Source organism: Taurulus bubalis, assembly GCF_910589615.1.
Source record: "Taurulus bubalis genome assembly, chromosome: 11".
NCBI classification, from domain to species: domain Eukaryota; kingdom Metazoa; phylum Chordata; class Actinopteri; order Perciformes; family Cottidae; genus Taurulus; species Taurulus bubalis.
In genome coordinates, this window is record NC_136599.1 from 21509025 (window position 1) to 21534214 (window position 25190).

Genomic DNA, 25190 nt, shown 5'->3' on the forward strand with positions numbered 1-25190 from the left:
TGTTGTCTGATGTTATTCATTTCAGTCTGAATTGTAAAACTAGGCGTTATATCTATCAAATAAACACGTAAATATAATAAAACAACAAGGACCCCAGTGATAAAACATGGCGTAAGCAATGGCTCTATTGGACAGTATCAGTTACAGTCTGCAGTGATTTTATGTTGCTCTTATTTTCAGAATAAAAGCATATGAACATATCAATAAATAATTATTGAATGTATAACACTTCACTCAGTAAACATTAGCTTTAGTTTAATTCTCTATAATATGATACATAATACCCTTATAAATAACCACAAAACAGACGGTGAATTGGTAATTTTGTTCAAACATCTTTACTTTGATTGAGCATAAATTAATCCTCCCTCCTTTCGTTTCACTTTATATAAAATGTTGCAAAAGGACTGTTCATATTCATCAGTTGCGACTGGAAGTTCCTTTCACCTGTTGGTGTCTTTTTTTTTTTTTTACAGCCTATGGTAGCATAGTAGTTCAACTTTTCACCTATAATCAAACTCCGGCACAAAAAGGTGACAGACGGTATTATTTAGAATCTCACAAGCTAATAAATAGGCCAGCTGAGCAGGCAGCCTACCCAATAGAATTAGACATGAACCGTAGGCCTATGGCAATCAATCAACACAGCAATCAAGCAACACATAAGTCCCACAATATATTGTATTGAAAGATCAGCAGATAGCAGATCCAGCAACAACATTAACAACAACAAGAACGATAACAACACACTCAACACAACACTGTCCGGTGTTTGTCCGAAACAGAGCGGACCAACGACGAAAAGGGCCTACCAACAGCTAGCCTCCAACAGAAATTAAGAAGACATTGCTTTGCATTACATGTTTGTTTGTTTGTTTGTTTTTCCAAGAAAGAACAAACACATAGGCCTACAACCAATCCTTTAGCCTCGTCCATAGGGCCAGCAGGCTGGATGAAACCAGATAACTCACCGTTAGTAGAGCGGGAGACGATGGTTGGCCGCCAAGTGAGATCTGCGTAGGACAGTGTCCCTCCATTCACTCCTGAACTTCTTTGTTAAGTCTTTCTCCAAAGCATAATCAGGTTGCCCTTTCATTTTTGGAGCATCGACTGTCTGTGATCAAAATGATTTTGCTCCTTTTTTCAGGAGAAATGTAAAAATCTGGCAAGTATTTGTCATTATTATATGTTATAAAGGCTTAAAACACGCAACTTAATAATGTATTCAGCATCGAGGAAGGAAAATAAAAACACTTGTTTGTTTGAGTATTTGAAAGAATCTGGATAAATAAAGAGAATTTCATTTATTCTTCTTCTTCTCCTATAGTTTTAAAGGAACTCACACTCCAGCATAATAGGTGGCGGTAACGCACCATTGACGGTAGTTGCCACCCGCCGTTAAACAAGACGAAGAAGAAGAAGAAGCATGAGCTTAGTTCGACCACCACAGCAGCGGTGACTTGGAAACAAAGTACAGCCCGTGCAGCCTGTTGCTTGAACGCTACTGAGCAGCATGTCGTGGCTCTTCGGCTGGGGCAGGGGCTCCGGCGCTGCGCCGGTGGAGGAGCAGGCAGCCGGTGCCGAAGGGGCCGGGGGTGCACCGGGAGGCGGCGGCGGCTCTGGGGGAGACAAACCCGGGGACAAGTGGAGTAACTTTGACCCGACGGGACTGGAGAGAGCTGCAAAAGCTGCAAAGGACCTCGACAAATCACGTGCGTACTACTTTTCTTTTTTTACAATAATGTCGTATCAAAGCTCTTTCTTTATTTCATTATATCCCGGTTATTTCACTGAGTTGATCTGCTGCACCAGACACACTTTCTCACGCTGGTACGTTCTGTTCTTTTCGGAGGAGAGTCCCTCGCGCCGAAGTCCAAGCAAAAAAAAGTCTAGCTGAAGGATTTCAACGAGCAAATGTGCAGTTTTTGAATATCGTGTTGTGTGACTGTGAAACGGTATAACATCATCTTTCTTTAGGCATTCATCAAATTTAGCAGCACCATATATATTTCTATATATTCGATATCTTAAAGGAACAATACTCTTATGTAATGTGCTGTACCGACGGAGTCAGAACACTGTCTCGTTTGGTTTCGGCCGAGGGGAGAAAGCAACACATCGGGCTGTTGAATTGCTTACTAAGTTCCACATGCGCGTGCAAAGCTATTTGACCTCCACGCAGTCTTCCCAAAGTTACTGAGGTTTGGTGGGCGTGTCAGTGAACAGAGATAGGACAAAGTGTCCCCCGCGAGCGCAGCCCCGTCACCTGTCCCATACGTCACACGCCCCCATGTCAGTATGAACATGCATACTGCTGTTCACTGTGTGGGGGTGTTTTTTTCTTCTTTTTCTTAAACCAGTCAGTCAAGAAAAGTTTAAAGCATGTTATACCCAAAAGTGTAACTATTGTGTTGGTGGTTATGGTTTAAATTTTGAAAGTTGAATGAATAAAGCAGTGTTTGATTTTTCCATAATTTTACAGGGCATGCCAAAGAAGCGTTGGGGCTGGCTCGTATGCAGGAGCAGACGGTTCAGCTGGAGCATCAGAGTAAAGTGAAAGTAGGTTTTTGGGTTAAAAATTGTCTCTTGGTGTGATTGTGTGGTCAGGATGGCACCCACTGCTGAACCTGTGACGTCACGGCAAGCGTTACACAAACCAATCTCCTCAACAGGAGTATGAAGCGGCCGTGGAGCAGCTGAAAGGCGAGCAGATCCACCTGCAGGGCGAGGAGAGACGGAAAACGCTGGCAGAGGAGACGAAACAAAACCAGGCGGTACGGAATCAACACTTTACACACACACACACACACACACACACACACACACACACACACACACACACACACACACACCATGCTCTTCTGATATTAAAACACGTGTTCCGCCTAGAAGAGTTTACCTGAGAAGGTAATGCCTTATTTTCTGTATCGCCTCCAGAGGGCACAATATCAAGACAAACTTGCCAGACAGAGGTATGATGAGCAGCTCAGGCAACAGGTAAGACTTTTTATTAATTTTTTATTGAAATGGACCCTTGAAATAAAAACCTGAATGGAGTGTTTATCATACGTTTGTTTGTTTGTATCCACAGCAATTTCTCAACGAGGAGAACCTTCGCAAACAAGAGGACTCTGTTGTGAAGCAAGAGGCCATGAGAAAGGGTAAAAGACAAAACGCTCGCTTTCGCATTATTTATTCATAATGCCATGTAAAAAAAAAAAAAAAAAAAACTCCTTTATTACCCTACTTGCAAATGCAATAAGTGGGATTTGTACTGCTCCAAAGCAAAGAATGACCATAATATGCCCTCAGGGGTTAATAAGGTTGTCGATCAGTACTGATGACTAAGCTCACTGTGAGATTTGTGGGCCCCCGTGGGCCTGTACTCTGTGTTGTAAGAAAAACACACAACCCAGTTTTAGGATGCTAAATATTAACATTATTCTAATATTTATTGTGATCATGAATTAGATCTCCAATAGACATTTGCATTGAGTCAAAGATTTCTTTAAAAATCTTTTAGATCCTAGTGAAGAACCCACATAGAATGAACACTTAACTCTGCAGAGCTTTTATGCTCTTTTAGCTCATTGTTTAGTTTTTTTTTTCAGTCCAGGCCGTTACGGTTTTGGTCAACTCCCACCGCTCATTACCAGCCGCAGAAGGCAGCTCCATTAAACTGTTCAGTGCTGCACAGCTCAGACAGATTAAGTCAGTGACTAGCTGGTGATGATAGTTGACGTTTAGCTGCTAAAGAGAACGATGAGTTGGCAGAGTCCCAAACCAAACTAAAAGGAGAGTAAATATTGCAGTATAGCGTCTGCAGGGCATTTAAAAATGCGTTTTGCAAACACATTCTTCAAATAACATAATTAAATGATGATATGTCTGTGTCGTTGTTTACAGCTGGTTCCGCTGCCTCCGTGTGGCTAGAAATATATATGAAACAAGAAATAAAACAACATGAGCCGACAGAAACGTCAATAGAACAGAATAAGGGACACTAAACGATGAAAAGGCTCATATAAAACATTAACACACGATAATTGCCAATAGGTCAGTAGATTTGTTTGCAACATTTATGCCCCAAGTTAGAAAATGCCATTAATTTAAAGCTGTGACTACTTTTAAGTCCAATATAGGCCACTATAAGACTGATGGAAATCCTATATTGACAGCCCCAACTGTGCAAAATGCAAAGGGTTTCCATAATAGAAGTAGTTCAGTTCAATCTAGTTCTGACCGTGTTGAGTTAAACCACACTGATCAAAGTAGGTCAAATTCTCAGCCCTGTCAGAAGTGGTCATAACAAGCACGTAGTTATTAATATCTGCCTCTTTCCCCCCCCCAAGCTACCATCGAACATGAAATGGATCTGAGACGCAAGAACGACCTGCTTCGCGTCGAAGCGGAGGCCAAAGCCCGTGCCCAGGTGGAGAGAGAGAACGCCGACCTGATCCGGGAGCAGATCCGCCTGAAGGCTGCCGAACACAGACAAACTGTCCTGGAATCTATAAAGTGAGGGCAAAATGACTTTCCACTTTCCTTAATCCTCAGAGTGACTGGCACGTTATCTCCTAGAGTCTCTCTCAGCTGTAAGAGTAAGATCCCAGAGGGCGAGCGGGCGAGTGCGGCTGCCACAGCGGAGGCAGCCGGCGTGATAATTGTGTTCTGTTCCTGGCAGGACGGTGGGAGCGGTGTTCGGGGAGGGATTCAGGGCCTTCGTCTCTGACTGGGACAAACTCACCGCCACGGTAAATCCATGTCAGACCTGTCACGCTTCTGTCACATTTCCACCACAGGAGGACTGTGGAGGATTATGGAAAGCAGCGGCGTTCCCACTTTGATATGCTGTACGGTGCGTTTTGAAGACGTGTGCGTTTGTCTTGATGTCCTTCCCACAGGTCGCTGGGTTCACCCTGTTGGCGGCAGGGGTGTATTCGGCCAGGAACGCCACGGCGGTGGCCGGGCGATACATAGAGGCTCGCCTGGGCAGACCCTCGCTGGTCCGAGAGACCTCCAGGATAACCGTCGTAGAGGCCATCAAACACCCGATCAAGGTGAAACTACATCCCAGTTTCACGTTTTTCATTCATTGTGTGGATGTGGTCCTCCACACAATGAATGAAATGTATGCAAGATGTGTGCCAATAGTATATTTTAATGAGACAGCTTTTTAGATGTAAATAAATGCCTTCTGGATTATTGGATTATTTTGTTGCTTTTTGAAAAACCACTGCTCCTAAATAACAGTGACACGCCCAGAGTCTTGTTGTCACTGAGATTTCACCCCGTAACAGCTGCTGGTGCATCAAATTAATTTTCTCTCAAGGAATTGTTTCAGTGGATTTTGTTTATCCAGCCCAATGAGCTGAATGTGGGAGAATTTTAGAGGGTAATGTGAAAAATGTGCTAAAAAAAGTGAACAAATGGAGTGTGTAAAATGAACACGCATTCACCGAGATAACAGCAGGTGGGATGTGTGCTGAAGTTATTTTGAGGACTGCTTTGGGTTATTTCTCACATGTTCACCACAAAAATCTGTAAAATAGATAAGAAATGGAAAATTTGAATTGGTCTAAAGCCGAGCAAAAGAGAGTCACTCAAAGGTAATGAAGTGTTAAATGATAATTAGAAATTTGATTCTACTGTATATCTAAGGTTTCCGACATAATTCCTGTGACGACTGGTTAACCGTTAAAACAAGTTACCATCCAGTTCCTGCTGTTCTCATTTTTAGACCACCAAGCGTCTGAGGAGCCGGCCGCAGGACGCCTTGGAGGGCGTGGTGCTCAGCGTGAGTCATTTACTCTTTGTGGCTTTTTGTTGCATGGACATCTTCTGAATGCAACGTCCGTGTACTCTTTTTATGACTTTGTGAAGAAGAAAAAAAAAATGCTGAGTGCTGTCATTGTGCTGTGGGTCACAAAGGCAGCTTTGGAGGGGCGTGTGAGGGACGTTGCCATCGCCACTCGTAACACCCGGCAGAACAGAGGCTTGTACAGAAACATCCTGATGTATGGACCCCCCGGAACTGGAAAAACACTCTTCGCTAAGGTACGGCCGGGTCAAACACCTTTTTGTTTTTCGTTCCCTTTTTGACTTGGTGCATATATAGTTCTATTTTTGGAAGCTATTTCTTTCATGCATTAGAGATTCAGTTCAGTTTTGAAACGATATATTTTCTGGCTGTCACTTTATATTTTTAAGAATTTTTTTTGCGCCTCTGTTTTCTGTTTTGAACAAAGCTCTTTCCATTGCCTTCTAGAAACTGGCTCTCCATTCAGGGATGGACTTTGCCATCATGACAGGTGGCGACGTGGCACCCCTGGGGCGCGATGGAGTCACTGCCATGCACAAGGTGTTCGACTGGGCCAGCACCAGCAGGCGAGGGTAGGGCTCTTTAATTTGCTCCATTAACACTCAATGAATCGTTACTATAATGTGTATCAGCCGTTGGATATTGACCGTGAAGGTTCACTAGTGCGGACTGTATGTCGTGTTAAAGTACATGCAGAGCTGCTGTTATTCTACCGGCTAATTATCATTTAAAAGCCTTAAAGAAAGGGAAAAAAAGCAGTTTTTAAAAAAGCACATTCTCTTTGATGTCCTCTGATTCACTGCAGCGTCTTGCTGTTCGTAGATGAAGCTGATGCGTTCCTGCGTAAGCGGTCCACAGTGAGTTCAGCCGCAGTGCCATATGCATGGGGATGATGCCCTGCGTTTGAATCACATATTCATGAGTCATGATTTTTGCATTGCAGGAGAAAATCAGCGAGGACCTCAGAGCCACCCTGAATGCATTCCTCTACCGCACTGGGGAGCAGAGCAACAAGTCAGTGTCTTAATGCTATTCACTGTGCATGGCTAGGCAAGAAAAGGTTATCAGCCATGACTGAAAAGGTCACTGGCCGGGTCTAAGTAGTCTCATCCTCTCTCCTCAGGTTCATGCTGGTGCTTGCCAGTAACCAGCCCGAACAGTTCGACTGGGCCATCAACGACCGCATTGATGAGATTGTGAACTTTGCGCTGCCTGAGCTGGACGAGAGGGAAAGATTGGTGCGCATGTATTTCGACAAATTTGTGCTGGTTCCTGCCACTACAGGGAGACAGTGAGTCAACTTATTGTATTTCAATTTCTTAAACCGCTACTGTTGCAGCTCTGTGGCAGAGGTGATTTACTACTGCAAATGAAAGCCCAGGTCCCGAGAGGTTGCCGTGCTAGCTCCAGTTGCATAATGGTGTCTATAATGCATTCAGTCCTGAAAACAAAGTGGTGTCTGGGTCTTTACTTATTGCTTTTGTGAAAAGGTGTTTAAGTCCTCAGGAAGTGCAGCACACATGGCGTTTGCATAGCGCATTGGCCAGTTGAAATAGATGATCAATGACAAGAAGCGAGTTTAAACTCAAGGTTCACTTACACTGCAAACCTCTTTAACTCAACAGGAGAATGAAGTTGGCTCAGTTCGACTACGGCCAGAAGTGTTCCGATATCGCAAAGCGAGCAGAAGGCATGTCTGGTCGGGAAATCTCCAAACTTGGTGTGGCCTGGCAGGTGAGTAGAGCAGCCTGTTGCCACAAAATATGAATCTCCATCGAAAAAACCCAATCTAAAGCCAACCCTTTTGTATTTAATTTCTCCTTTCCCGGAAAGGCTGCTGCATACTCTTCCGAAGATGGAGTTTTGACCGAAGCGATGATTGACGCGCGAGTCGATGATGCCGTCAAGCAGCATGCGCAGAAAATGGACTGGCTTCTGATGGAAGCAGGTGAGGGGGTCGGGAAGGTCGGTGTACGCCTCCCGAGGGAAATGGCTGCAGCAGTCGCGGCCCAGGAAGCCGCGTCACTTGAACAACCCAAAGATACAACCCTGACGGCACAACAAATCCTTCCACTTGTGAGCGCGTCCATGGCAGAAGCAGCCGCCCTACCTATAGAGGTGGAGGCAGATGGTATTCTCAAAGAGGCAGCCACTTTGGTTAAAGACAGTGAAGCTGTGGCCGCAACAACTGCGGGAGCGCCAGTTTCGATTGAAACGGTTGAAACAATTGAAACCATTGTTGAGACCGCTGCTGCTTCCCCGTTGGTGCAGGAGGCTGAGGCCATCAAGGACCTGACGGAGGACGTCCTTGGCACAGCCGTAGCTACCGACACCGTTGTTCGCGAGGTGACGGATATAGTCGCTGAGATTAAAGAGGCCGAGGGTGTACCGGCTTCCACCATCCAAGAGATTGCTGCTGTGAGTAAGGAAGAGCCAACTGCTGATGTAGCGGTGCAGAAGGCTGAGGCCATTGAAGTAGTCAAGGAGGAAAATGATGTCGTAGCACACTCGGAAATGAGCGTCTCTGCGGTCGCTCTGGAGAAGGAATTGGATGCTGTTGTCCAGGAGCTTGAAGCAGTAGAAGCCACTAAGGCTGCAGAGGAATTGGCAACGGATGCTGTAAAGGTTGCAGAGGAAATTGCAACCAATGTAGCTGAAGCGTCTGAGTCCCTGGCAAACATTGCCAAAGAGCCCGAAGCAATAGCAACTGATGTGGCCAAGGTGGCCGATGCCGTAGTAACCATCACCGAGGAGATTGAGGCAGTCGTCACGAAGGAGACTGAAGCGATGAGAAGTGACGTTGCCAAGGACCCAATCGAGGTTGTAGCGGAAACTGCTCCCGAAACATCTGAGGTCATTAAAGAGGTGGAAGTGACGGATGTGGCCAAGGTGTCAGAGAATATTGCCACAGAGATCGTTAAAGAGGTCGAACCCGCGATGCCCGAAACCGCTGCCAAGGTTGCTGAAGTCATCTCAACAGAGTCTGCCATTGAAACGGAAGCCACGATTTTGGAGGAAATCAAGGAGCCTCAGACTACTGCCAGTGAGTTTGTCGCAGAGGGTCAGACTTTGGCTACAGAGGTTGCTGCCAAGGAAGCCGAGGTCACACCAGCAGAGGTTTCCATGGAAGCTGAAGTCACACCAGCAGAGGTTTCCATGGAAGCTGAAGTCACACCAGCAGAGGTTTCCATGGAAGCTGAAGTCACACCAGCAGAGGTTTCCATGGAAGCTGAAGTCACACCAGCAGAGGTTTCCAAGGAAGCCGAGGTCACACCAGCAGAGGTTTCCATGGAAGCTGAAGTCCAAACAACGAAGGAGACTGACACTGTGGCTACAGAAGACGTGAAATTATCTACTACTGAGGTCTCTGCCAAGGAAGCTGAAGTCACCAATGAGACTGACTCTGCAGCTGTTCCCAACATAGAAACCAAGGTCGATGCTGAGGCCATCGCGTCGGAACAGTATCAGAAACTAGAGGGTCCAACTACCGAGAAGTCAGCGGACTCTCAGACCGAAGGGGCTGAGCCGAGTCCAACTGAGAAGCCTCTCTCAAAGAAACAGAGCGGAGATGACAAAGCACCAGCCAAGCCTTGTTCAACAAAATGATCACGTGAAATCGTTGATGAAAGGCGAATGTGAAAGTCAAGCTATTTGTCAAACACTCGAAACATTTAACCTCAAATTTTGTCTACTCTTCTAACAATACGTTTGTAACCCAAGTACTGTGACGACCTGTAGGTTTGCAAGAGTCTGAATTAAAGCACGTGTGGACCACTTTGTCTGACCGTCTCATTACGCTTTTTTTTCTTTTCTTTCTCGTCTGGTCGTCGTTGCCATTTTCAAAGTCTGTGGCTGGGTGACATTTTGAAAAGGTGCCCTCTGAACAGGATGTTCTCGCATGTTTACTGACCGGCCCTGGCAAGAGTTCAATAGCGTGTCTGCAAAAATGTTCGTTCGGTACATTTCCTCCCCGTCACAAAAACCTGCCCTTGACCGATATTTTATTTCACCTTTCATAGGATGAAATAGGATTAAAATGTAGATTGAGATTTTTTTGTTTTGTCCTCTATAGGTCTGACTGTCACATAATGGGCTTCACGGTAAGCCCAGCGTCCCCAATAACCCCACTTTCTATCAGGCTTGTTTTAGTCTCTAACCGCTGCCATACAGGTGTTTAGAGCCAGGCCGGCTGTGTGACCTTTCTCGCACATGTGCAGAATAAAAAATATAGAAACACGAAAATGTGAGAAGATTTATCAATTGCTTGACTGCATCAAACAAATGATCGCAGAGGAAGTAATTTATCAAACAGTCACTGCTTCTCAGATGTGAGGTTGTATATCGCTGTAATTTGAAAATCTTTGGCTTTCAGTCGGACAGTAGGAACTGTTTAAAGATGTCAACTCAAGTTGTTTTATGCACATTTTGTAGATTAGATAATGGCTTTACAAGATATTTTAGAGATATATCAATAATGAAGGTAAGTATTAGCTTCAGTTGGGGTTTATATTTTCAAAGAATAGTGAGGATAATGCCAAAGAATACCCAACAAAGATGAAAATGTTCTCTGTCACTGGAACCTGTCGCGTTGTGCCGGTGGATAACCGTGGAGGGCTTCAGTCGGTCGCACGAGCATGTCATTGGCATTGTTGGTCATTTCATAAGTGTTGTTAGTCAGCGCTATTAGAATCCTAACAAACCCGACTGAAGTTGTCAACAGGACCTCTGCATAATCTGTCTGTTGTCGGCTCTCTGGAATAACCCCTTAATATGAGAACGCGTTCTCATCTTCGCTCACATGATTGGAGTGACACAATCAAACATCAGAGGTCACTGTTGTGCTTCAATTGCACTTTTAATAAAACAGACATTTCATCCTCACAACAGCAATGTCTGGACGGAGAGGACAAGGAGGAGGAGGAGGGGGTGGCTGGGTGAGGGTTCCCTCTGCTGATAGGCTGGTTGCTCCTGATAAGTGAGAGGGAATTGGATAAAGAAAATTGAACTGTGCTGTTGAGCACAGTGTGGGGAAGATGGAGGGGCTGTGTGTGTGTGTGTGTGTGTGTGTGTGTGTGTGTGTGTGTGTGTGTGTGTGTGTGTGTGTGTGTGTGTGTGTGTGTGGAACTCATCTTGGCTGGCATTTATTTCTCCTCCTGTGTCGACTAAATGAATGATAATATAGCAAAGAGAACCCCCGACCACAACCGCACACGCTCCCCTCCCCCTCACATATTTACAGGAAAAATTAATACATTCAGTTAATTCACTAAGTAACAAAGCTAATTAATCTGTGTTTTTTAGCAGAAATCACATGGTTTCACATCCAGTTTTCAAACAGACTCGTCTTCCCGTTCCATTCCTACAGTCTCTAACCACACAGTCCCATCGTTAGGTTTTCTATTGACAAACGACTCACACAAAAAATCCCCCCACGCTCCCCTTTTTTTTTAAAAGACTGTTAAATCCCTTTTGCCTATATTTATAACTATTTACAGAAGCAGCGATCTAACTATCACAAAAACCCGCCCACCCACCAGTCTCGTTCGCCCCTCCCCACGCCAACAAAGTCCAACTCCCACCCGATAGTGAAAAAAAAGAAAAAGATTTCATGACACCCGTCTTGCTGCCCCGTACCATACGCTGCCCACATCTTACCCTGTTCTAAAAGAGCATGCCAAGTTTAACAATGAACACAGAAAATGTCTCTATACAGAAAAAACACCCTTAGAAATGTTTTTTTTTCCTTCTTCCTCCTCCCACAATGGTGGACATGGACATCAGACAAGATTTCAGTGGCAACAAATCATCGTCATCTTGCTCCATTTGGGGATTTTTTATTTTTTTTTAAGTGCTGACAGGGACTGGGTTTAGTCATACGAAAGTCCTGTCATGGGGGTTTAGGGGGCCATGATATGAATCGTGGGAGGGCAGTTTTCCAGGGTCTCTGAGGCAACAGTTGGCCAGGGGGCAGTTTGGGAAGAGATAAGGGGTTTTGGAGAGGAGGAAGGGGTCTAGGGTATTTTTTTTAATCATTATTTTGTGTTTTAGAGTCAGAGGTGGCGGGGACTAGGGTGGCCGTTGTGGTAGAGCTTCTGCTTGATGTGGACCATGTTGCCACTGGAGTCTTCCAGCTGTCTGAGCTGGGCTCGGCGACGGAGGTCTCGAAGGTTGCAGAACTGGGGCAGCCATGACCAGGACGGTGTATCTGGAAGGAAGAGAAGAGGAGGCAGGCGTTAAAGTGTGTGACCAATCGGTGAAATTGTCCTTTTCTCAAACACTAGACATTCTGGTCTGTATCCACATCTGATCGATGCAATAACCCCCTGATGGATGTGGCCCTTCAAAATGTCGACCGATGGAAGCCGGTATCTTGAGGTTTTCTAAATGCAAAGAGCGTGGAATCACAGAGTACCTCACAATTGGATACTATCAAAGTTACATATGTGATTAAATGGAGATAAAATAAAACATCCATGAGCCCAAAGAATGTGCCATTATCAAGTAAAAAAATGCATTCATTGAAGCCTAGAAGTTGTTGGCGATGTATTTGATCAATCTCCATCAATTGTTTTTTGACATCACACACACAAAAAGATGATACTGAAGCCATACACTGTAGAAGGACCTCGCATACGGCCTTGAACAATGTGTACCAAGTGAGTCCAAGCACTTTTTAAGCTGATTTTTTGGCACTTTGCCTTCAATCAATGGGTGACAGAGACAGAGAGGAAACATGAGAGTAAGGTGGTGGGGGGGCGGAAATGTCCCGCGCAGATTTGAAATGGGGCAGTGAGCCTTAATATTACTATAGGTCATGGCTATACCAGGAGTATGAGCATTTAAAAAAAACCCACACACAGCAACATTAACACCTGCCAAAAATTCCAATGACAAACAGACACAAACTGGCCAAAGAGTGAACTGCCAGAGTCGAACACTTCAAATGCTCACAAGAGAAGCAGGAAGCGTCTCTGCATCAGTGATGCAACGCAAAGCGAGTATCGATGTTTTGTTGTAATCGCATGTCGCAGTCCCAATATCGATTACTTCCTTCTCTGCTCCCACGGCGTGTGGTTATTGTGAGGCAACGTCGTCTCGCTTTTGTTGCTACGCAGGCTTTCGAGGACGACTCAGCCAGACGGACACGTCCGTGAGATCAAGACACACAATGGTGTAAAATCCCTCTTAGCCTGGTTTTATGCTCCAAATCCAGTTAGAGGACACATCAACAACAAGCGGCACAGAGGGCTGATCTCCGTGCTGGGAACTGTCCTTTTTGGATGCTGATGAAAATGAGTCTATAAGCGGCTCTTTCTCAATCATTTTATCCAGTAATGCTGTATGATTCAAGGACTAGGCTGATATTGGCTTTCTATTTAAACACAATATACTGTTTTGTCATTTTGTCCATCTCTGATGCCTTTTTTTTTCTTCTCCCATACTCAGTTTCAGCTGACCCTAAATTACAATTCTGACATTTTAAACCAAACTCCAAAATGGTCTTCCGTAGAACACTAAGGCCGGAAATGGCCCACAATCGGATTACTGGAAAAAGCTGATGGTTTATTATGTCTTTCCGCCATCTGGCTTCATCTTATGTGACAACTTTTAATTTGAGCTTTTTGCAGAATGACAGAGACAGAACATTGAGGTATTGGATGAGAACGGTAATTGGCAAGTGCACCACGGTGTTGCCCTTGATTTTATTAATTTATTAATCTTGCACGTGTGACTGTATCCGGGCATAATTTCTCTCTAGTCACAGGGATTTTCTTTTTTTACAGGTGAGATTCTGGCCGACGTGCCGAATTCATCTACCTGTCTTTGTCCAATTAGCAGCCGACAAAGCGGGAGAGGTGTGTAACGTGAAGAGGGGAATGGTTCGTGCCTGTCGAGTTATAAACTGGAGCTGGCGAGGCGGAGCGAGGTCCACAGAGACAGTAGAGAAAGAGGGAGAGAGAGGGGAGAGCCCCAGACAGCAAAGCCAGTATAGCAAATGGCCCTGCTAGAGGATGAGCGAGAGGAGGTGGTGGTGGTGGTGGAGTTGGGGAAGTGGGGTGAGACGTTGGGTGGAGGGGAGGTGAGGAGGGAGGGAGGGAGGGAGAGAGAGTTATTTATAGCTGTGAATGGGTATGCTGTCCACAAGGACTGCTCTGAAGGGTATCCAAAGAAAAAGGGGGCAACAAAGACAGGTTTATCTCATTTGAATAAAAGGATAGGGATGGAGTCGGCAGAAATGGTAATGCGAGGCAGAAAATGTGAGGCGAAAGGCATAATTGTTATGCTCTTTTAGAGGAGAGGGGAGGGAGATGGGGGGCTTATTGCTGAATGCCAAGTCATCATTTTCTTTTTTTTTAAGATAGTTTTTGTGTTGCTCTCCCACACTGTCTTTGCACTGGTGGTATCAGATGTTTGCAGCGCATCGACGATAAGATGAAGAAGAGGTAGTTGCAGTGGGAAGCGTTGTAAAGGAAATGGCCAGTAGATTCAATAAGTGGAGAGGGAGGAGCAAGAGATGGAATTAGGAGGGGGGGGGGGGGGGCGCAACGTGAATCAATGTGCATCTCAATGCAGTGTGTGTGTGTGTGTTTCTCACTTGCCATTCCAGCTGCTCTCCCTCTCGTTCTATTTATAGCTCTGGAGGAGAGTGTGTGTGTGTGTCAGTGGGGGTGGGGATGTGACAGCATCTCCATCCTGCACCCCCAACACACACACACACACACACAGCTGTCAGCCTCACCTTCACTCATCTTGGGGAGGCTAAACGAGTCCGACCTAGCATCAACGTCACAGTCGACACACACACACACACACACACACACAGATGAAAGGGGTATTCCCTCCCAGCACAAAAGAAGAACCAGCCTATACCCCCCGCTTTATAACTGCTGCCAATGAATCTGGGTGTGTGTTTTTTGATGATGCATTTTACACTGTTGTACTTGCTGCTGCAGAACCTTCCACACCTCTGAGCGAAGCAGCAGCCCGCAACGATCACAGCTCATTCAATTCAAGCCCCTCTGCAGCTCGTTAAAACATGGGGGAAAAAATCCAAATATAACATGGTATTTTCTATCCAAAAAACGTATTGCTAACAAAATAACTTAACTGTTTGTTTTAACATGGCCGAGAAGCTTTTCAATAGCAGCTCTAAGTATCCAGGCCACATATCACCATACTTTATCCTTATCCTTCATCCTGAGGATCCAGGCCATCTTCACAACGCAGGCCTGGCCCGACAGTGAGCTCAGACAGGATATTCAACCTCCAAATCCTATTTTTAAAATAGCCTTGTTGCAATATTCAGTATCTTCACATCTAGCGTATTTGTGCCAAAAGAATGCAAAAACCTAGTTCACGGTTCCCAGCCCTCCCCCCCTCGAGTTTGATCTCGGCTGGGTGGAAAAGCCTGTGAAACCGCCGTCATCGTGAGAAACTGAAACACCGTAATCCAGGATGCTAAAACTCAGCTCATCAGCAAACATCTTGCCAGTGCACAGAGACGAATCCTCTGCGTCATCTCTTCAGCGGACAGCCAGACTACGGGGGATTTCACGCTGCCATGTCATGATCTCGCACGTGTGTCACATATCTGCTCGGCTGCAAGCCTTTTACGTCTTTGCTCGTTGTCCGTGCAACCCACGCAGGCCAAATGCCGGCAAACCAAATGCCAGCAAACCGAACGCCACATGTTCTGTCTGGCACACTTCCCTTCTCCTACTTCAATAGCATGCATCTGTCATCTGTCTGGCGGAGATGGTAAGATACATTTTACAATAATTATAAATAATAATAATTATTGTACTTTTAGTTGGTTTTTAAACACACGGCATTATACCTGCTGCCGTATATGCAGCATGCACTCCATTTAAGCAGGCTTCCCCCCACCTTTTGCCAAGGGGTCACAGTCATTTTTTAAATCATGAAGTTTGGTGGCATCAGGTAAACTCCATTTTAGCTCCACCTACCTTTGACCTGAGCAGCCAGAACAATTAGAAACACCTGTGTGAGTGTGCAGGGCCTTCAGACATCACTGTGCCACAGAAAAAAAGCTGTTTCTTTTTCACAGATACCATTTTTGGCACAACAGTAGAAAGAAAGCACAGGTGTGAATAATGAAATCAACGAGGGCTGAGTTGCATTTAGCTGCTTCAATTTTGGCATCCTGGTAGTGCGTATACTTGCTCACAGTCACACGGTCCGGACTAACTGGGACACTTGGACAGAGCAGAGCTATCGTTAGCGTTATTGGTGACACCTGGGCTTTTCCTACTGCCAACATGTTTTCTGTGAAAAAGGCCTATAACACACATGAACATTTTGCTGACCAAAGCAAGGGCCCAAAAATCAATTTGCTTTCAGCACGAATGGATAAACACATCCAAAGCCTGCTCCCCTTTTCCAATGCAAGTTGTTCCTTGTTCAGCCTTCGTGAAAATAGATCAAAACAGGTTTCCATAATAAGTATTGGATTTCTGTGGGATTATTGAAAGAATAGTTTGACATTTTGGGACATATGCGTATTAGTTTTTTTTCTGAACTTTATATGAGAAATAATCCCATTCTCATGTCTGTGCATTAACTATGGAGCTAGAGCCAGCAAGCGTTATGAGAAACTGCTGGCATGGCTGAAATACACCAACCGGCACTTTTTAAGCTTTGTTTTCTTTACACGCTGTCTCTGTTATTCAATGTGTACATACACCGAATAAAAAAAAAGAAAGACAAGTTGGTGGTTTTATAGTTACGTGCTGGAAGTTTTTCCAGACCAGTGACCAGAGGTTACTCCGGGAAATCACTGCGCCTGAAATAATCACCTTAGTTCTCCTCGACTTTATAGCTCAGCCTTCGACAGAGTGGACCACTATCCTCTGAAATCTACGTGGTGCAAGACGATACCTGATAAAACACATTTCTTCTATTGAAAGAAGGCTCCACTCTCTTGTGGCGTCCCCCAAGGAGCAATCTTTGGTCCCTGATTGTTTTGAATGAATATGCTCTCTGCGTATCAAAGCTGACAGAAAGTTAAATAAAGCCATGTATTATATTAAGTATTCTACATTTCGCAATGTCTCTCTCATAAGAAGTGCTGATGTCCAAACAATTTTGAAAAAAAATGTAAAAGGCTCAAAATAAGAGATCCGAACAATTCCCCCTCCTTGCTCCTCTACTATTCCTATTAATCATTCTATGTATAATCTGCTCAGAGAGAGTGAACAAACATGAAGCTGAAAGCCCATAATCTCAGGTCTGTCTTCAAATAAAAGTGGTGTAATTGTGTTTTATTTAACTAGGGCACACCCTTAAGACGATTTCATTTTTACTTAATTTGCAGTCCTGGAGAAGGTCATCTTGCTTGTGCCCCCTCCAAGCTTGATTGTTCTGACGCACTTGTGGACTTTAAGGGAGGAGTATCAACACACTACAGTTAATTCAGAATGCTGCTTCCAGGCTAATCACGCTCTCCAAGACGAGTGACCACATTACCTAAACCCTTCACAGACTGCCCGTCAGTTGTAGAATTGATTTTACGGTTTTAAGTCTGCCTTATTTGTGGGATTTTTGAACCCCCAAGTGAGCCTGATTGCTGCTTGAGATCCTTTTTCGGGGCTCTTCTGGTGAGTCTTTCCTCATCATCATGTGAAACCTATGTTTGCCTTCTGGGCCCCTCAGCTGTTGAAGTCCATGCCAAAAGTTAGTGTTCTCTTCTAAATCCTTACCCATTCTTCTATCTTTTATTTACAATGTCTTTCCATCATTTTATGGAAAGCTTTTTGAGAGTATCAAATGCCACAAATACGAGTTCAGGGAATTGCCCTTTTGCCTGTTAACTAACTTGTATCCTGCAAAGCTGTTCTTTTAGTCTTCTCATTGAGGTTCGACTCAACCTAATGTTAACTAGGGGTTACATCATCTTCGTTATTTCCACTTTTCCCTTGACTGCATTGCTTTGCTCTTTTAGTCTTGCCGTAGTCCCAAAGAGACCCTTAGAGGTTTACCTTAGCATAATACAATGGTGCACGGAAGCTCAGGTAAGCAGAGGTCGTTTTGTCAGACCTGGCTTGAAACTCTGATATTCAATCCAAACCGTTGCTGCAATGTGATCTAACCAAACATGCTGAGAAGTCAATTTGTTTGCTGCCACAAGGACATCAACTAGTCTGTTTGGTTCAATGTTAACACAACATCTTAGCTAACGGGCTAAAACTAATTTGTTAGAGCACAGAAATATGCTGTAGTGCAGTGATGACACTACTGTAAGTTTTCAAAATGAACTTGACAATGACGTATTCAAGTTAACATCTGTAGGGAATTTAATGTGAATCAGCAGTTTAATCGTTTTGTTGGCTTAGATTTGTTTTGTTTTTATCGTCTCTGTAGAGTCATTGCTTTTAACATCATATTCTCTATCCGGTATTTGAATAAAATTACATTTTTGAGAGTCTGTATCACAGCAGCAGCTCTTATTAAGATATGATTTATTTTGTATTCGGTCATTATCCCGTAAATAATGAGTTTCACATATTCAGAACATAATTAAACCTAAAGATGGTGCTCTCGCGTTAGCCTTTGACTGCTGCTGTTTCCTGGAAACAAATCAAGAGGATTTTTTTGTGTGAAACGAGGTTTGAGGTGCTTTGGCTGTCCCATGGAGAAGACAACCATTTAAATTGAGTTTCACCTCAGCCGGTAGCCTTCGTCTGACTCATCACACAGTTGGACGGTTTTAGCTGTGATTTTCCAAGAGGTCGCAGTGCACTGAGAAAATAAATCCAGTGAGGAGAGCCAAAAATGGACCAAGCAATGGGGGGAGGTCATTTGCCAGAGCCAAACCAACTGCAGTGTTAATCTGGTCAACGCCAGCACATGCAGAAGATATACATGGCGGATAGATACAGACGCACAAATCCTGCTTTTAAACCATACTGTCAAATTAAGATTTTATGACAATTTAGGGTTCGCTGAGCTCTTGTTTGAGTTGCGTTCATGTGTGTCTGCAATAGACAGTGTCCATCTTACCGTAGTAGCGGCTCGCCCTCCAGGCCCTGACGGCACAGTGTAGGACTCCGTCCAGCCACAGCAGCAGCCAGCTGATGCAGAAGCCCAGCAGCAGCCCCAGCATCAAGTCCATCTCTTGCTTGGTCACACTGTCGCTCACAAAGTAGTTCTCTGACGAGTCCACCAAGGAATGGTCCCCATCATATGGGATTACATAGTGTACATGATGCCTGGGGGAGAGGGGGCAGACAGATGAAGGTGGTGGGAAGTATTAGCCAACATATAATCTTATGAATCAAAGATACACATTAACATTTCTTATCACATAGACATACAGATGGGCGTTAAATTAAAGGAAAAAGCTGCTGGGCTACCAGAACGATTTCAATGCTGCTCGGCATATACAGTATATTCTGTTGAGCTCTACTGGAGGGATGAACGCCATTCTTCTCAGTTAGTGGTTTGATGATGATGGTGAAGAGCGCTGTGTAACATGTTGCTCCAAATCCTCTCATAGGCGTACAGTTGGGTTGAGATCTGGTAACTATGAAGGTCATTGAGTTTGTTATGTCGGTGGAACGGTTTACCCTATGGTGTTTTTATATTCTATATACCATCCTAACGTGATATCCAGGGATTTACTTTTCTGAATTTTAAGAAAATTGCACTAATCTACCCTTTGCTGGGAACCCCCTTGAAGCCCTCTCAAGGACCCTTGGGTGTCTCCAGGCTGCACTTTAGTGCAGCTGTGGCTGAAAAAGTTTAAGGAGACTTTTGCTCATGGCCTGAAATAAGAATAAGCAAACACTTCACTATCTCCTTCAGAGACTACTGTTGAGGGGCTTTTAAGAAAGGCATTTACTCCAATATCCTATGGCAATACCTGCTCAGTAAAATCCTTTCTGGATTAACAAAATGTTGTCAAGACAAATACATCATCCAAAATGCATTAAGTTTGCAATACGGTTCTTGAGATACCCAGAGGTGTCAAAGGTATTCACATTCATTACTCAAGTAGAAGTATAGATACTAGGGTTTAAAAATACTTCTACTACTGTAAAAGTTGAAGTATCAACTCAAGCTTTTTACTTCAGTAAAAGTGTAAAAGTACTGGTTTCAAAACTACTAAAAAGTATAAAAGTAATGTAAGGGGAAATGTTTTTCCATTAAGGACAAACTCTTAAGCCGCGTCTCAGGGGCCTATAGTGCACTACCCCACCTCCCCCAAAACAATCATTTTTATAAAGGCCATAATGACTATAATGTTTTAAAATGTTATGTTGAAAAATGTGGGATGCACTAGGCTACCCGTTTCAGCTGCATATATGCCCATTTAAAATGATCACATTTTATTACAATGCAAATACATTAAAGTAACATATGTGTACTACATTAACATGCGTTTCATGGAGCAGAAGACATGATAACTAGTTGCCTACGGCGGCGAGTTTTTGAAAGCCATTAGCTCGTGGTACTTGGGTGCGCAGAGCTTGCAGCGCATTCGAAATGAATTGTTTTTGCACCCAACCATCTCAAAAAATTCTTCCAGGTACGGCCAGGGATGTACAAGGGTTGGCTGGTCTTGTTGGCTATCAACCTCCTCGCTGATACTTGGTTGGGAGTGGGATATTTCGCTTGAGTTCTCTGACACGGACATCTTTGTAATAGGCTTTTTTGCTGTCCTTGCTGGAGAGTGACGTGATTTGTAACGGTTGATTTGTGTCGTATGCAGGTGCATCGCGGAGAAAACCAATAGGGTGTCGGAATGGTATATGTTTATACTTCTCATCCAACCACAATCAAATTCACTCTATCCGGATGGCGCAATTTATCTGGTTAGGTTTTTTTTTTGTGTGTTTTTGAACGATGACAAGCCGGAATGAAAACAAACCAAAATGAAATAGTAACGAGCCTATTTTTAAAATGTAGGGAGTAGAAAGTACAGATATTTGCGTGAAAATGTAAGGAGTAGAAGTAAAAAGTCGTCTGAAAAATAAATACTCCAGTAAAGTATAGATACCCAAAATGTCTACTTAAGTAAAGTAACGAAGTATTTGTACTTCGTTACTTGACACCTCTGGAGATACCTCATAACGATCAATTATTTCTGTCAAAGTGGGCTTCTTCATTTTGTAAAATTATTCTAGATCCAAACAGAGTTCTCACTAAAGCCTCTTTGAATTTGTTAAAAGTTGGAGACATTAAAGGACTTAATATGAATCCAAATGTATTGTGTTTTCCACAGATCCACAGGGTGTGTGATTGCTCCTAACCAGATGTTCACATCTCACAGGACAAGAAAGAGGGGGAAATTATGGAAATGTCATGCTGATAGAATGCAAATTAAAAAGACAACTAATGTTTATAGTGAAGGCATCACTCTGTTGCATTGCAGCTTGGGGAGAATATGCATGATAACACACTAAATATATCGCTGCATATCAACAGCTACTGATCAAGACCCTCACATTCACCATCGCCATATTGTCCAGAACTGACTATACTTTTGCTATAATTTTACAACACAGGCAGTTGTCTGACAAAAAACGCGCACACTTTGGGAACACCGCATTGATTACAGGTTTGAACTGATGCCGTATTTAATAAATGTCTGCTTTGCTTATCTCTGAATGAAATAACACATAATTAATGAAAGCATGCTTAACGCCCACTGTCTAATGTGTCTTTGCTGGCAAAGTCCTAATATGCACTGTAAGTTTTTACGGCTTACAGATGTTTCAGACTTGTCTGCCGGTAAAATGAGGGAGAAGTAATAAATGTTCACCCTGTAACTTCTTTTAACAGTAAACCCTCCATTGGCAGAGGATCTCTGGGAAGTGCAGTGCAAAAACACCCACAGCACTTAGTACTGAATACAGGGAGGAAAACCCTGATCTTAAGTATCTTACTGAAGAAGTAGTGGGGCCACACGGGGGATCAAACTCCCTGTCGAACCTAGCTGACTTGAGTCTGACAGCTACTGAGGTCCATTAACGCCAAAACATTCAACAAACAAAGCTATGCTTTACATGCAAAGATAAGCCAAAATCTTCCTCTGGGGTTCTTTCTTCAGTCAGGCATGTGAAAAACCCCAGGCTCGGGTCAGCTCTATTCATCCACACACCCTGCTCTTTCTGCAGTTGGCGTGAAAACACAGATGACATGGTTCTCATTCAGGAAGGTTTCCAGGTCAGGCAAAGACACTGTGTGGGTTTGGTCATCTGGAAACTACCAGGAAGGGGCAAAGATGTGACTGTGCATACCGTCCGAGCCTTGGCTTACTTGTGCTGGAGAAATACAAATATAAATGACAAATATTGAAATCAGTGCTTAATTAATTGCAGCTGATAATTAACTAGACTTGTTTACCCCTCATTGCATACATAACCACACCCCCTTTGGCAGTAGCAAGGATGGCATGGTTGTCAAAATATTACAAAATAAGACCTCAGTGATACATCATCTTGTCACTCAAATCCTGTCTGCAAACATATTTGTTTGACTTGACCAGTCTGTGTATATCCCATCCCATCCGTCAACGTGTGCGAGAGGCCTTTCCAAACTTTCCGTCAGATTATCCCTCTCTGACAGGCACACAGAGAGAACACCTGATGATGACCCACTTCTGAATTTAAAGGCTAAAATAAAGCACACGCACACGCACACACGCACGCACACACACACACACACACACACACACACACACACACACACACACACACAGTTGAACTGGCCTCATAATGCTGCTAATGAAACTGCTAGTATACATCAACCCCCTCACTGCAGTATGCACAGTATACACTGCTGTTTTGTTTTAATGTGCATCTGTTCAGCTTGCACCAACAGTGGTGACATTCCCTCTTTCCTAAACCCCCTCCCATCGGTCCTCGTGGCTGTCTAGCTAAACAGGTTGTCTGCAGGACCTGGGTCAATGAGGATCTAACACCTGAGGACAATAAAGGTGTGGATCTATTGGATGAAAGGACTACTTAAAATATTGCTAGCTGACAGCACTGTTGCCATACCCTCAGGCACTGTAGACTTGAGACCAGGAAAAATAAAACAGGCCCACTTGTGTCTCTCACAGAGCCAAAGCCTGCTGTATTACATGTTGAATGAAAACGTACAGCACTGCTGATTAAATCCGGATTCATTTATTAATGAGTGACTTGCTGCTGTTTTTTCTTCTTCTCTCTCACCACTTCAAAAGCTGCTCTCACCGAGAAAGCACACATCAGGAATACAGCAGGGGAACAGTGCCCTCAGCCCCTAACCACTCCACTCATATGTGATCGAAATAAACCCAGCAGGTTTGCATTGTCGCCGACACCGCGTAGGGCCTGTGTGAAGCGCGCAGCGCACTTGATGCTCAGATTGTTTTTGAACGGCCTTATAGTCCATTACCTATTTATGGCTCCGACACACACCTTCGTATATGCAGCAAAGCCGAACATCCTCGCAGCCCTGTTGTATAGAAGCTACATAAAAAAATACAATTTATTTTTTTCATTATAAAAAACACACACACCACCGCGACCAAACGCGTCTGTTCGAGCAAATAATAAAACGTCAATGGAAATATCTGCCGCTGCGAGCGCACTGACGGGCTGATACACCAGCTTGGCTTTTGCGGAGCTTCGCCGCCAGAAATCTTCGAGGCCTCCTCGTCAATTAAGAATAGACGGTTGAACACAAAAAAAATAACACACACACGCACACACACACAAAAATACCCCCACACCACCATGTTTACCCCAAATATAGAAAACGAGAATGATGGCAATTTACCTTCCACAGTTGCAGTGACAGACGCGATCCTCCCCTCGTAGATGCGGTAAGATGTAGTTGTGAAAGCGATCCAGTAGTGCGTTCATGTCCATTAAACAGGCTATCGCCTGCAAAGAAGCATGCAAGTCAGCTGGGACATGTCAAGCAATGGGCTATGGGCTATTCCTACAGACAGCGACTTGTTCTCTTCATCAGTATCGAGACACATAACAACAACAGGGATCGTAGAGAAAAAGGGGAGAACATAGCCTCGGCAGATCCTCCCGATTCTAAGAGGGGGGACTCTTGCCTCAAAGCGGACTTAGATTATTTATTTATGACAGCAGGTAATTATAGGTAGGGTAACCTACTTCCACATGTCAGGGGTAGGCCTGCTGTGAGGTGGTTCCTCAAGTGTGATGCATTTAATGGCACATTTGCAACGGTTAAATATTCGCCTACATTAGAAGAAGGGAGAAAAAAATCGTATCGTGGCTGAGGGAGGGCGAAGATGTCTTACCATTACAACTGAAGCACCAAGAATCATAAAAATCATGGTGGTTGTGATCATATGCATCAAAACTTGCAAACTGGCCGCCGTTCCTGTGGCCCGGGGTTTCTACCCGCGGCGGTGGAGACGCTCCGGCTGGGCTCTGGGCGCTCTGTCCCGACAGGAGCCGCTCATGGAGCCGCCGCGCCTCTCCTGGCTCCCCGTCCCTTTTCAAAAACTGCCCGGTCTCTCTCCCCCCACTCCCCCCGTCTCCTCCTACACACGGCAAGCCGCTCTCACAGCCCTCACTGCGCCCTCTCCATCCAAGTATTCCCCCCACACCTCCACCACTACGGTCGGTCGGTCGGTCGGACGCGGCTCCAAGGAGGCAGTCCTGTCCTAATTACCGATGCAAAAGTGAGCTGTTCTTCCAGCGTGTCTATTTCTATCCCAGTCGAAAAATAACATAAAGAAAACAAGCGATGGGCTCGCTCAAAATCCTCTCCGGGGTGCCTCGGTATCCTCTCCTCCAAGTTATTCCAAGCCGAGGCTGCGCTTTGATGCCGGCAAAATTCTGTCCTCCATCGGCGGAAAACGGTCGATTTCTCTCGCCTGGACGTTTCAAAGCGCTGCACCGACTCCTCTCACAGCCATCGCCCTCGTCATTCTGGGAATGCTTGATACCATCAGCACGAGGTCCATACAGCTCCAGTCGGGAACTAGACCCACCCTGCGCCCCGAGTCCAGTCCGGATCCAGCAACGGCAGCTGCATCAACGCCCGGAGCCAGACACGCATGATTATCCCATCCTGGCTTCCAGCGGCTACGCGAGCATCCACTCCCACCTCTATAGTGCACGTGCGTGTGCGTAGCTGTGCGCGTGTGAGAGAGAGAGAGAGAGAGAGAGAGAGAGAGAGAGAGAGAGAGAGAGAGAGCGCGTAGTGGGCGGTGTGAGAAGGGGAAACTGCAAACTGCATCGGCCTATGGGTTCATTATTATAGTGGATACCTGCAGATGAACTGGAGGGCTTCAGGAATGGTGACTCTTCTCGATGATTTAACCTCCTTTTTTTCTCCAGAGGCTCAGTATACCGCCACTACACGCGCGCACGCG

The 25190-nt window shown here is 44.7% G+C and overlaps 2 protein-coding genes across 2 annotated transcripts; one reads left to right on the forward strand and one right to left on the reverse strand.

Moving 5' to 3' along the window:
• Window positions 1-1513: 1513 nt before the first annotated feature.
• On the forward strand, window positions 1514-9588 carry LOC306744064 (ATPase family AAA domain-containing protein 3-like; the record flags this gene model as incomplete). Its single annotated transcript, XM_079226636.1, has 16 exons — window positions 1514-1712; window positions 2483-2559; window positions 2673-2774; window positions 2938-2997; window positions 3092-3161; window positions 4353-4518; window positions 4685-4754; window positions 4905-5060; window positions 5741-5797; window positions 5932-6057; window positions 6269-6393; window positions 6627-6678; window positions 6765-6835; window positions 6945-7112; window positions 7447-7555; window positions 7655-9588. The coding sequence occupies 16 exons, from the start codon at window positions 1514-1516 to the stop codon at window positions 9425-9427; spliced, it is 3381 nt and encodes a 1126-aa protein (XP_079082762.1). The 3' UTR covers window positions 9428-9588.
• Window positions 9589-11871: 2283 nt separating this feature from the next.
• tmem240a (transmembrane protein 240a) lies at window positions 11872-24164 on the reverse strand (the record flags this gene model as incomplete). The annotated part of the gene is made up of 4 exons (XM_079226356.1): window positions 11872-12026; window positions 18842-19050; window positions 23609-23715; window positions 24108-24164. 4 exons carry the CDS (start codon window positions 24162-24164, stop codon window positions 11872-11874), a joined length of 528 nt encoding a protein of 175 aa, XP_079082482.1.
• Between the last annotated feature and the right edge of the window lie 1026 nt (window positions 24165-25190).